We start from the raw sequence: 12964 nt of genomic DNA, 5'->3' as shown, positions 1-12964 counted from the left end.
TTTAGCAAAGCTTCAAACTAGTTCATGTGCAGCCTGAATTTAAAAATGTATTAACATGACTGCTGCATGTTACACACTAAACAAATATTTGTTGAAAGTACTGCGTCAAAAGGAAAAATAAAAGGTAAAGTCCTCTTCTGCATTTGAAATATAGTAGACAAACAATTTCATCCAATAATTTTGTTTTTAATGAGTAACACTAATATTCATTTTAAGTAAAGACTGTTAAACAAGGTAATTATAAACTTGCACCATCACCTAAACTGAATAAGATGGAAATACAAAGATTTTACATTGTATTTTCATTTCCAATTTTAAAAGGAATCCCATCCAAAATAACTTGTGAAAATATGCTGCAAGCTATATAAAACATAAAATAAGTGTATGTATAATAGTATTCAATATCAACTTTACATAATAAATTTAAAATGACAACTAAATTAGGCTGGCCAATGACTGGAATAACACTTCAAAAGAGCAATAATTAATCTGAAATTTTCCCCCATGGGGTAATTAATGAGGAAAGCTTTAGGTTGCTTCCTTAGATTTCTGGGATTTCTATGAATGAATCTCAAAGCTCATTAGTTATGTGAATACTCTGCAAAAGGTTATTCATAATATGACTATTTATTTTGTTAACAATTCTTCTAGCTCCTGGAGTGAAATGTTCTGAATTCCAAATACCTCTTTCAAAGTAACTTATTAGTTAAATCTAAAAAAGATTCCCAAATGCAAGAAACATAACTGCAGAACATATTCTTATGTCTGCTCTAACAAAAATCACTAACCACAAGAGTCAAAAGTTCATTCCATCTCATCTTCTGTTATGCTTGAAAATATATCAGTTGAAATGATAAATGTTTAAAATTTCAAATGTTAATAAGGGATAAGATGTAAAGAATACTGCTAAACAGTTTAATTACTTAATAAATAGTGAAAAGATATTATTTTCAATTAAAAAAAATGACCTTCCTTTGGGTGGCTTTTCTCTTTTTACTGTGCAACTTGTAATAGCACTTTGATATAATTAAGACAGATTTTTATCCACCGCTTCGGTGACACTTTCTTTGCTTCTCTGTCGAAATGCTTTGTTTTCTTGGAAAATCCACCCTGTTTAAAAAGACAATCTAACTCTAAGACAGCCTGCTGTGTTTTATCACACTACCTCAAAGGTTACTAGAATATCCAATGAGCACCTTCCAATCAAGCTTGTTCCTGTGCAAGCAGGCTTCCCCTTTCTCCAGTCAAAATAAAGTGCAGAAAAATCCCCAAAGAGCGAGTAAATTACCAAAGTAAATAAAAACAATTAAAACCGGTTTGTTTCTATCATAGAGGGCCAATGGTGCTCTCCCTAAGAGTATAGGCACATTCCAAAGTTTCTTGTGTCTCCACAAAGAAACACGTTTGCCAAATGATGTCCCTGCTGCCATCCCAGCTGGCTTTTCACGTCCCCAAACTGCTAGCTCTCTAGCGGTGGCCCTCCTCGCTGTCTAAATATCGCTGGGAATTGAGCCGCCCCGCCTCCCCATCCCCCAAGGCCCAGTGATAGTGGGTGGAGTTCTTGAACTTGATCCACAGGGCCCCCTCCTGAAGGGGCGCTGCACGAAGCATCAAGCCAAATGCTTTCCAAATCCTCTCCCTCATTCCCTCCTTTCACAATATCCCAGGATTTACTCCCCCTGGGGAAGTGGACTCAAACTCCCCACCCCCTTTGCCTTTGAGATGCCCAGAAGGAAATCTCTCTCTCTCTCTCTCTCTCTCTCTCTCTCTCTCTCTCTCTCTCTCTCTCTCTCTCTCTCACACACACACACACACACACACACACACACACACACGTGCACACGCACTCTCCAACCCTGACAACAGCGCTCAGACATGCACACCCTTTGGTTCCCTCCACCTCCCGCTTTCCTCTGTCCAAACACCCAGCAATTACAGCTGACAAGTGGCGCTGGGAAAAAACCTGAGTTTTCTCCGGGTCGATGGAGACCTCTTTCCCACCAGTCGCACACTCGCCCGCCCTCTGAGGGGCTCTGGGGCACAGTCACCACTTCCCAGGTTGCCTCCTGACACCTCCCTGGATGCTCGTGCGCCTAGACCAGCACCAACAGGAGGTACTCCCCTCCCGGGGATGCTCCGCGGCGCCTCAGTGCTACCCTGCCCTCCGGAGAGGAAGCACAGGCGCCCACACACTGATCCCCAGGAGCCCCTCAGACGCAGAAGGAAAAAGGAGAACCACTGTGCCCAGCCAGGTTTCCCAGGCCCCCTCCGCGCCCTCCGCAGGAGAAGGGGGCCCAGGGCTGCGGGGTGCGGGGTGGAGGAGAGGGACAAAAATCAATAAAGTTAAGACGGAGGGCTGCGTAGGAACTCTAGGTGCTCCTCTGGGACGAAGTGGGGATCGCGTATCGCGGAGGGAGAAAGCGCTCAGCCAGAGGCGGGGGCGCGCAGGGAGGGCCCCCCTCGCGCTCATGAATTAACCAGCTCCCTCTGAGACGCCCCGTGTGTTTCTTTAGTTGTTGCTGCTGTTTGTTTGCTTGTTTGTTTGTTTGTTTGGGGGGGGGGGGAGCGGGGAGACAGGACACGCGGACCCCGCGGCGGACTCACGGAAGAAGATGTACTCGGTGTAGCTGCTCCAGACCTTGTCGTCGCGGTACTGGTGCACGAAGGCGGCGGCGCCGGAGGAGTTGCACGCCACCATGTGGAAGCCGGCCTCGGACAGCCGGTCGAACGCCTGCTCCAGGTGCGTGAACTTGAGGTAGAAGCGGGACGTGTACTTGTCGGGCGGCCGGTCGGGGTCCCGACTCTCGTTGAGCGTGTCCCCGAAGACCTCCTTGGCCAGCGCGATGCGCCCGCACACCAGGATGCGCGCCACCCGCCGGAACCGGGCGTCCGCCTGCTGATCCCGCACGGCCGTGGAGGAGCCGCGGTAGCCGAGCGTCAGGAAGCCCGAGCGCCGGTCCGTCCCGCCGCCGCCGCCGCCAAGGCCAAGGCCAATGCCGCCGCCGCCGCCGCCGTGCGCCCCGGGCCCCGAGGGCGCGCCCGCCGCCGCCCCCCGCAGCAGGAGCGCGTCGCTGCTGCCCTGCGACAGCGTGTCCTCCAGGTCGCTCTGGCAGCCCTCGTCGTTGAGCGAGTTCTGCTTGGCGACCTTGGGCGCCAGCAGCTGCACCAGGTCGGCGAGCTGGAAGTACTCGGCCTCGCGCAGGAGGCGCTCCTTCTCGGGGAAGTGCTCGGGCAGCGCCAGCCGCCGGTCCCGCAGGTAGTCCAGCACGTACCTGAACAGGAAGCCGTCGCGGTCGATGAAGAAGCGCGCCCGGCTGTCCCTGGGCAGCTCGCCCCGCCGCCGCGCGCCGCCGCCGCCGCCGCCCCGGGGGCCGGAGGGCGAGAACATCGCGGCCAGCGTGCTGTCCGGGACGCTGAGCAGCGTCGAGTGCTTGGTCACGTACACCTGGCCGCCCACGTTCAGCTCCACCACCTCGGGGAAGGGCGAGGGCGCGGGCGCGCAGGACCCCGGGGCCGCCGCCGCCGCCGCCGCCGATGCCGCCCCGGGCGGCGCGGACGCGGAGACCATCTCGCTGATGGGCAGGATGGTGCTGCCCGCGCTGCCCGTGTCCTTCAGAGCCATGGTCCAGGGGCCCCGCGTCCGACCGAGGGGACCGGGGACAGCTGCACTTTCTCGATCTTCCGAACCGTGTGCCCTGCGCCCCCGGGGAGTGGGGAGGGGGTCCCCCGGCCTTGGCGCGCGCGCTGGGTGTGCCTTCGAGCCGGACCGCACGTTCCTCCTCCGGCCGGGGCGGCCCGGTTCAGGGCTCGGGGCAGCGGTCGCGGCGCTCAGGCTCCATCGGGGGAGCGCAGCGCAGGAGAGGAGCTCCGCGGGCACGGCGGCGGCGGCGGCGGTGGAGGCGCGGGGAGCAGCGGCCGCTCCGTTGGGGCGCCGGCGGGGAAGTGTGCGAGGGACTTGCTTGCAAGAGGCTCCGGCGCGGCCGCTCGCCTCCCCGCGGGGCGGGAGGAGGGGTCGGAGCGGTCGGAGCGGAGAGAACTCGCCGCCCAGGCGGCTGGCAGAGGGAGCCGCGAGTGCCGAGGAGCGCGGAGCGCAGCGCTCACTACTCCTCTCCCCGCTGGGGAGGCGGCGCTGACGTCAGGCCGGGACCGGGACCCGAGCCACAGCTGTCACTTAAAGAGATAAGCGCCCGCCGCGCGCCGCCGCGCGCCGCCGCTAGGGGGCGCAGCCGGGAGGAGAAGCTACTTGGCTGGGAGCTGGGAGCAGCGGGCAGGGTACCTCCTGACAAAAGGGAAAAGGACAGCAGCTCTGCATTTGATTCCCTGCTTCCGCTTATCTGTATGGTCCTCCCTGCTCCTTCCTTCCCTTCCTTTCTTACATCCTTCGCCCCCGTTCACCCCGTAAAACTAGTTTTTTGTTGTTTTGTTTTGTTTTGTTTCACTCTTGCAGTAAAGTGGAAAATGGAGTGGAGAGGGGAGGAGGTGGATTATAAAAAAAAAAAAAAATGCCAATCTTCTAATCTTATTTACTATGTGGACCTGAGAGCAGTGACTGCATAAGTGGGGGTTCATCCCTTATAACGGTTTTACCGTAGATGTTAAAGTGCAGGGAGAAATGTCCGAAGGTCTGTTACAATCAAATGTCATGATTACTTATTTAACTGCCTGAGCTACGTGCAGTTGGAAGAATTTTTAAAACTACAGTCTGATTTCAGTTCCCAAAACGAATAAAGGATTCTGTGGAACATGATTGTCTTCTTCTTTCATCGTCTCAGTATTTGATTCATAGGAGATGCTTAATCAGCGTGTGGGGAGGAGGGGACAGAGCCAGGAGGAAACAGCACTGTTCTTTTCTAGTTTCTGATCCTGATCCTCTCTGCGTTAATTTCTCCATTTGCCTTTCAACTAGAGCAAGAGAGATGGCTTATGTTTTATTGGTCTTTTAACTCCCAGGATCGGGTCACAAATAAAAATAGTCTGCATGTAAGCTCACCTTAATTTCCAGTGTATATAGCACAAGTACCATCGGCAAGATCAGCATTATTTGTCATAAAGAGTGATGATAAAAATGCAAATGAGAATCTTCTTTATGGTGTGGGAGAACTGAACATGCTATCCATCTTTTTTTGTTCATAAATATCCAGACTCGTTCATTTATAAAGTGCTAAAGTGAGGGGTATACTGTGCCACGAAGTAGTTTCTTCAAGCATTTCATGACAATGTAGATTAACTTTATCCATTAAAAGTTAAAATACACAGATTTTAATATTTTTAACTTAATGCTTTAGGATTCCTTCTCTTTGAACATACCAGAAAAGCACTAGATTTGTGATTAAAAAAAAAAATTTTATAAGTAACACATTATTCTTTGGAGCATTACAAACTACATTTAATTTATTGATCTTTATAAGCCACATCCATAGAAAATGTTACATCAAGTTTGAAGTTACAATACCTGAGGCAAAGTGAAGCTAATGGACCAATGAAAGAACACAAATATTGCCAAAGGCCTAAGGTTTTTGAAACTGGGTTTATAATAAGCATCTTCATGCAATCTTTTTATTTATTTTGTACAAGGCAGCTGGCAGTTGTACAAAACCACAACAAAGAAATATCTCAGGTATTTATAATTCTAAGCAAAAGCCTGAGATTCTTTCCAATATTGAAAGCTTTGTGGTTTTTAGAGCAGTGCTGTCCTATAAAGATATGTGATTTACCTAATTTAAATATTCTAATAGCCACATTAAAAAAGGTAAAAATGAAATAGGTAACACTTTTATTTTTATAATATATTTTATTTAGCCCAATATCGCCAAACTATTACCATTTCAACATGCAATCAATATGAAAATTTATTAATGATGCATTTTATATTTTTTCAAACTAGATATTCAAAATATAGTATGTATTTTATACTTATTACACATCTCAATATGAACTAGCCACATTTCACATGCTCAATAGCCATGTGTGTCTAGTAGCTGATGTTTTATACCGCACAGCTCTTGAGCATTCATGACTCCTAAATACCCACTTGCTTTAAGAATTAGGCAAGATAACATGTCTTTTAAAAGATTTTATTACAGAACTTGTAATGAGAGGAGCTGGAATTCGACACTTGAATAAAATCAACTCATGGAATGGGGACCTTGAAGCATCTAAGCATCTCTCTAATCAAAAAAGGAAAAAAAACTCTAAAAGAAGAAATAAAATAATATAACTCCATCAGTGGAAGAATTGTGGTTTCCCTTTCATACCCATCACACCCCCATGATGGTGGGTGAAATTTGAGTGAGTTTTGCTTTTCATTCTTACGAAAACTGGGCCAAGCCAAGGGTCTATGGCTTCTTGAAAGGTAAGAAGTAAAATGTTTGCAGCCAAAGCAGGGCAAACATTGATAGAAATGACTGAATACAAGACAGAAACAACCACCTACAAATTCAACAACTGCTGTAGAAACTGGGGAAAGTTGCAAAGCAGACTATCTATAATAATAAAAGGGTAATATCGTAATTAGACCGGACAGCCAAACGACCTTCCGGATGAAGCTGGGGCTGCAAGGGCGGATCCCTTTGCACGAATTTCATGCACCAGACCTCTAGTTCACCTCAAAATCTCACATACCAGTTTGAGAATTTCAATGATGCTATGAAATGGAAACCTTTGCAAATGAGGCATTTAGGAAACTCCAAGTATCAGTGCTGGATGTGCACATTATATAGCATATTCCAGCAATTTAAATATCTTAATATATTGATATGAATTCTTGCTCTATATTACAATTATTACAGAAGCATTATTAAAAATTAGCTAACACTTGGTAAAACCCTAGGAAATTAAATATCCAAAGACTTTAGTGAAAGCTTGTATAGATTATGATGCAATATATCTGAGCACTTAATGCCTAGCACAAAATAAGTAATCAATAACCCGCTGGCATGGCTAAGTGGTTGAGGATTGACCTATAAACCAAGAGGTCATGGTTCTATTCCCAGTCTGGGCACAAGCCCAGATGGCTGGCTTGATCCCCAGTAGAGTGCACAAGGTGAGTTGGATTTGTGAAATGAATCTTTCAACCTGAGGTTTACAGGCAGTCGGACATCCCTCAAGGGGTCCCAGATTGGAGAGGGCGCAGGCTGGGCTGAGGGACAACCACTCCCACCCCCACCCCCATGCACAAATTTCATACACCAGGCCTCTAGTATATATATAAAACCCTAATATGCAAATCGGCCAAACAACCAGTCGCTATGAAGTGCGCTGACCACCAGAGGGCATGCATGAAACATGGCAGGCATCAGCCACAGCGGGATGGTGGAGTAGGTGAGGGGGGGGGGGGGGGCACCAGGCCAAGGCAGAGTTCCAGTCACTGTCATCAGGGCGAGCCTCTGGTGGTTACTGAAAATTCTTTGTTTCCACATGCCACTGTCCTGCCCAGAGCTTGCAGCTGATGCCAGTGTGCCCGCTCACACCTGCTACCAGCACTGGCCCCACTCACTCTGTGTCATCAGCAGGTGTGAGCAGCAGGCCTGGTGCCATCAGCTCAGGGAGTGACGGCAGTGGAAGCAAGGCTGCTGGCAGACAGGGGACCAGGGACCCTGGCAGGAGGAACCAGGCGGGATCACAAAGGATGGACCAAGACCCATATTGTACCCACCACAGCCTTGTGGCTCACAGTTCCTTTCAAGTTGCACAAATTTGTGCACTGGGCCTCTAGTCTATATATATATATATATACCTAAGCAACTGTATATATATATATATATATATATATATAACCAAACAACCAGAATGACTGGTCGCTATGATGTGCACTGACCAATAGGAGCTGACTTCTGGTGATAAATGCGCTCCCACAGTGGGAGCTATGTTCATCCGGAAGCCAGGCTCATGGCTGGCAAGCACAGCATTAAGGAGTGCTAAGGAGTGACGAGTGAACCAGGAACGCTGTGAATCCCAGGAGTGCCAAGCGCTGAGCCAGGTGGCACCCAGCACGGCTCAGCTCCTCTCTGGCCTCCTGCTGCTTCATGCACTGTTGCATCCCCCAAGGGGTCCTGGATTGCAAGAGGGTACAGTCCAGGCAAAGGGACCCCATCTGGTGCACAAATCCATACACGTCACCTCTAGTCTATTTATATTTGGGTTGTATATGTTCTGAATTATTCTCAATATGGATCTGTTTTCCATCTCTACCTCCATAAAAAAACAACAACAACAAAAAAAAACTTTTGATTTGAAAACAGGGACTATTTTCCAGTTGTTTTATTTCCAATTCAGTATTCTACACACAAGAAGTTTAAAATGGCCGAAACCGGTTTGGCTCAGAGGTAGAGCGCTGGTCTGCGGACTGAAAGGTCCCAGGTTCGATTCCGGTCAAGGGCATGTACCTGGTTTGTGGGCACATCCCTAGTAGGGGGTGTGCAAGAGGCAGCTGGTCAATGTTTCTCTCTCATCGACATTTCTAGCTCTCTATCTCTCTCCCTTCCTCTCTGTGAAAAATCAATAAAATATATTTTAAAAAAAAAGAAGAAGAAGTTTAAAATGATGATGGGAACATTGTTTATCTACAGTGTGACTAATTAGCAGTGAGACTACTCATAGGTATTTATGGCCCTGCTTAATTTTTATATGTACTGCTAAGACAATAAATATTGATATTTGTATATCTCCAGATTCTACTTTAAAGAGTACATCAGTCAAATCAGACTTTTAAAATACAATTAAAGCACCACAATGCCTCTATCTAAGAGAGCATCTATAATAATAAAAGTGTAATATGTTCATTAGACTGGATGTCCTCCTGAGCCTTCTTCTGGATGACCTTCTGGATGAAGCCAGGGCTGCAAGGGAAGCCTGGGTCCCAGTGCCAGAGTGAAGCTGGTGCTGGCAGCTGGGGGAAAGAAGGCTTCTCTTGCACAAATTTCATGCAGTGAGCCTCAGTTCTCACATAAGATATAAATTCAGCAAATGAGCACCCAGTATAGTAGGTTATGGTCTTTAGAATCAGTAGACAGCTTTTTAAAAATCAGCTTTAAATTGAATTGTTTTATACATTTTCATGCCAACAAATGTTAGGGTGTGTTTTCCACTTGTAAATAAAGTGGATCACTTGTCTGAACAAAAGATAGACACTCTGAATTGCAATCTCACCCCTAACAATGACACTGGTTTACTAAGTGATCCAGAACAAGTATTTTTTTTTTTTTCTGTTTACCTACCTAACTCATCAAATGGACACGTCCAAACATATTTTGGGAAACACTGTTCTTTTAATTATCATCTGAGGATATGTTTTTATTGACTTTTAAAGAGGGGTGGAGAGAGAGAAAGAGAAACATTGACCAGTTTCCTCCCTGATGTGCTCCAATTAGGGATCTAACAGCACCCGAGGTATGTGCCATGGCCAGAATCAAGCCCATCACCGTTTTAGTGTATGGGACAATGCTCCAACCAACTGAGCCACAGGGCCAGGGCTGGAAATAGTGTTCTTATTATCTACTGCTGTAAAACAAACCACCCTTAAACTTAGCACCTCAAACAACAATGGTTTTATCATTATATTAATTATATTAATAATGATAAAGTTATAATCATTATATCTAGGTTCAGCTGGGAGGTTCTTCTCAGATCTCTCGCTGGTTGCAATCAACTGTGAAGATTTAAACATCTGAGAGCTGGAATAGTGGGGCTTTTTGCTCCCTTTCTTTCTCTCTCTTTCTTCTTTTCTATGTGATTTGTTCTTGTAGTCTTTTCATTGTCATCACTCAGGGCTCCAAAGTTACATGACCCAAAGAAGAGTCAGCCAAGCAGAAGCTGTAACATCTACACTAATAAAAGAGAAAGATGCAAATTGACCATACCTTCGTAACACCCACCAGCCAATCAGGAGTGAGTATGCAAATTAACCCAACAAAGAAGAGTGCAGGGCAGGATGCTTGCATCATCACCACAGTGACAACACCGGTATTCTGCACTGCCCCAGCAGCTCCCAGCCTCTGGGCAGTGTGGGAAGGTGTAAAAGCAACTCTGGGCCTGAGCAAAGGCAGAAGCTCTAGGCCAGAGGAAAAGCAGTGCCTAGAAAGAGGGTCATGGGGTTAATTTGACTTTGAGTGGTAAACACACAATGCAATATACAAATGATGTACCATAGAATGTTACACTTGAACCCTATATAATTTTATTAACTTACATCACCCTTATAAAATTAATAATTTTTAAAAAAATGCAAAATAAAAGTATTGTAGCCATTTTTGAAAAATGTAATCTGTCACAAAAGCAGTAAGAATCAAGAATCAGTACACTCTTCATGAGATGCATAGAGAGAGAGAGTTCTGTAAAGATAGCCATGGCATTTTCTGTGGCACACATTTTATAGACTTTGCATACCTAATTTTGATGTACTGAGATATGTGAACACAAAGAGCACACATACATGTACAAGTAGCTAACCCAATAATATGGCTATCTAAATCTTCAGCCAGTGTTTAAGGACAGGCTGCCTCCTTCATTTCCAATAAAAACCTCCCTTTTTTTAATTTCGATCGTTTATTCTGCCCTAATAAATTGCTTCAACCAATCTGCCTTTGCTCTAGTTCATCCAGAACTCTCCTCTGCCTCGTCCTTTTAACATTCCTTACAATATCTTCAAGTCTTCATTCTCCATCCATAAATCATCTCTTTTCATCTCCAGATACTGATCTAGTAAACACAAATACATCTGTAAACACTTCAAGATTTACTTGTCACCCAATTTTTCAACCATTTTCTCTCCTCTGTTCATTACATATAATGAATACAGCCCCACTGTATAAATTTCAATCTTCATGTTCTTAAGTTCACTCTCCTCCCTACAAAAACACTGGCTCTCTGTCTGGCAGCTCTCATTATGCCCATTTTTTCATTATGTCATTACCACCTCTGTTACTCTCATTTATTTCATACAACTCATGTTGCTCATTTACTCAAACATTGAGAAGATAGTAAATACAATATGGCTTGGTACATGGTGAACCATGAAAGCAAAAGGTTTGAATTTTCTGCCCAATCTTGGGGAAATTACTCAAATAATAGGAAACAGTTGCTTTCACCCAAATATCTTTTTAATACTAATAAAAGAGATGGTATTTATGTTTTGGTCTTACAAAAAGTTTGAATAACTTTGAAGAAGCTGTAAAAGCCACGTTCATATCAAATTAATTTGAGTAAAATTCAACAAGTGTTTGTTTAATATCAATTACATACTCTAAGTGCACTGTGGGTTATAAAAATATATAGAACATATACCGCTATAGTTAAAAACTTACAACATGGGTTTAGTTGCTGAGGCTCAGTGGTTGAGCATTGAGTCATAAACTAAGAAGTCACTGGTTTGATTCTCAGTCGGGACATATACCCAGGTTGCACTCAGTCCCCAGTAAGGATCATGCAGGAGGCAGCTGATTAATGATATTTCTCTCTCATTGATGTTTCTGTCTCTCTAACCCTCTACCATCCTTGCTATCCTTCTATCAAATCAATTAAGAAAAATAAACTTTACAACATGAGAAAGAAGAATTTAAAAATCCTATAAATTACAGAGATTGAATTATATAGAAGAGTAAGGTTAATGTTTCAACTGACGAATACACAAAGTGATATGAGAGCAGAGAGAGAGAGAGAACACTTCTAACTGAAGGAGTAAAAGATGCTGAAAAACAGTAGATAGTGGGTGAAATAGATAGGCTTTAAAAGATAGATATAATTTTCATAGACCTGGATTTTATTAATTTTTAAATATGCCCATGATTATGCCCATTATACACTAAAAATTTATCCCTTCCTGTACCTGTAATTTTTTAAAAATATATTTTTATTGATTTTAGAGAGGAAGGGAGAGGGAGAGAGAGAAACATCAATGATGATAGGGAATAATTGAGCAGCTGTCTCCTGCATGCCCCCTACTGGGGATTAAGCCCTTATCAGGGATTTATTTATTACTAGAGGCCCCGTACACGAAATTCATGCACTTGCGGGAGAGAGGGTGTAGGGGGAGTCCCTCAGCCCAGGCTGCACCCCCTCACAATTCGGGAGCCCTCAGGGGATGTCTGACTGAAGGCTTAGGCCCTGGAGGGAGCGGGCCTAAGCCATCACTCGGACATTCTTAGTGCTGCCACAAAGGTGGAAGAGCACCAGCTGTGAGCCCAGCTTCTGGCTGAGTACACTCCCACTGTGGGAACACACTGACCACCAGGGGGCAGCTCCTGCATTGAGTGTTTGCCCCCTGCTAGTCAGTGCACGTCATAGCAATTGGTCGATTCGCCATTGAGCCGAAACCGGCTCTCCAAAATCTCCTGTGGGATCCTGAATTGCGAGAGGTGCACGCCCCACCAAGGGACTACACCAGAGTATGATCAGGGCCAAGGAAGGACACAGGAGGTTGGCCAGCCAGGGAAGGACAGCCAGAGAGCTCCAGGGCGTGTCCAGCCTGCTCAGTCTTGATCAGCTGGACACCAATAGGAAGCTAACCTACCAGTTGGAGCATCTGCCTCTGGTGATCAGTGCACATCATAACGAGCAGTTGAGCAGCCTTAGCATATCATTGGATATGCTACTTTGAATGACCAACTGGATAACTGGACACTTAGCATATTAGGCTTTTATTATATAGAATTTCATTTCTAATTCTTTCAATAAATATTAATGCAATGTATTTGATGTGGCAAAGACCCAGATACTCTTGAAAATGATGTAAATATCAGATTTGGACAACATTCTCCTGACCTGTATATCTTAACCTTAAGTCTATTCCTTGCTTCTATTTTTATGTGGTTTGTCACTTTTCTTATATTAGTACTTAAAATCCTATATCTTAGTACAAATCTTGATCCCCTTATTATAAGATGCAGGTTTCTGCTTCCTGCCTCAAATCTTTTGCTTAGATTCTATATCAAGCTAATAATTTTGTTTGGATGCCAGATTGAGCAAAGTC

General features: G+C 45.2%; 1 protein-coding gene across 3 annotated transcripts in view; it reads right to left on the bottom strand.

The window, feature by feature from the left end:
- KCTD8 (potassium channel tetramerization domain containing 8) overlaps nt 1-3745 on the bottom strand; it is a 169645-nt gene extending 165900 nt beyond the window's left edge. For 2 of the 3 annotated variants that reach the window (XM_036417365.2, XM_045572988.1), the window contains exon 1: nt 2605-3745. In XM_036417365.2, the coding sequence (XP_036273258.1) occupies nt 2605-3622 (1018 nt within the window). In that variant the 5' untranslated portion in view covers nt 3623-3745. The remainder of the gene's footprint in view (nt 1-2604) is intronic. The other variant, XM_045572981.1, reaches the window with a different exon arrangement.
- Between the last annotated feature and the right edge of the window lie 9219 nt (nt 3746-12964).

This window comes from Pipistrellus kuhlii, unplaced genomic scaffold (assembly GCF_014108245.1).
Source record: "Pipistrellus kuhlii isolate mPipKuh1 unplaced genomic scaffold, mPipKuh1.p scaffold_m20_p_1, whole genome shotgun sequence".
Lineage (NCBI taxonomy): Eukaryota > Metazoa > Chordata > Mammalia > Chiroptera > Vespertilionidae > Pipistrellus > Pipistrellus kuhlii.
Note: the sequence above shows the minus strand (reverse complement) of the source record. Positions and strands in the feature narration are given on the sequence as shown.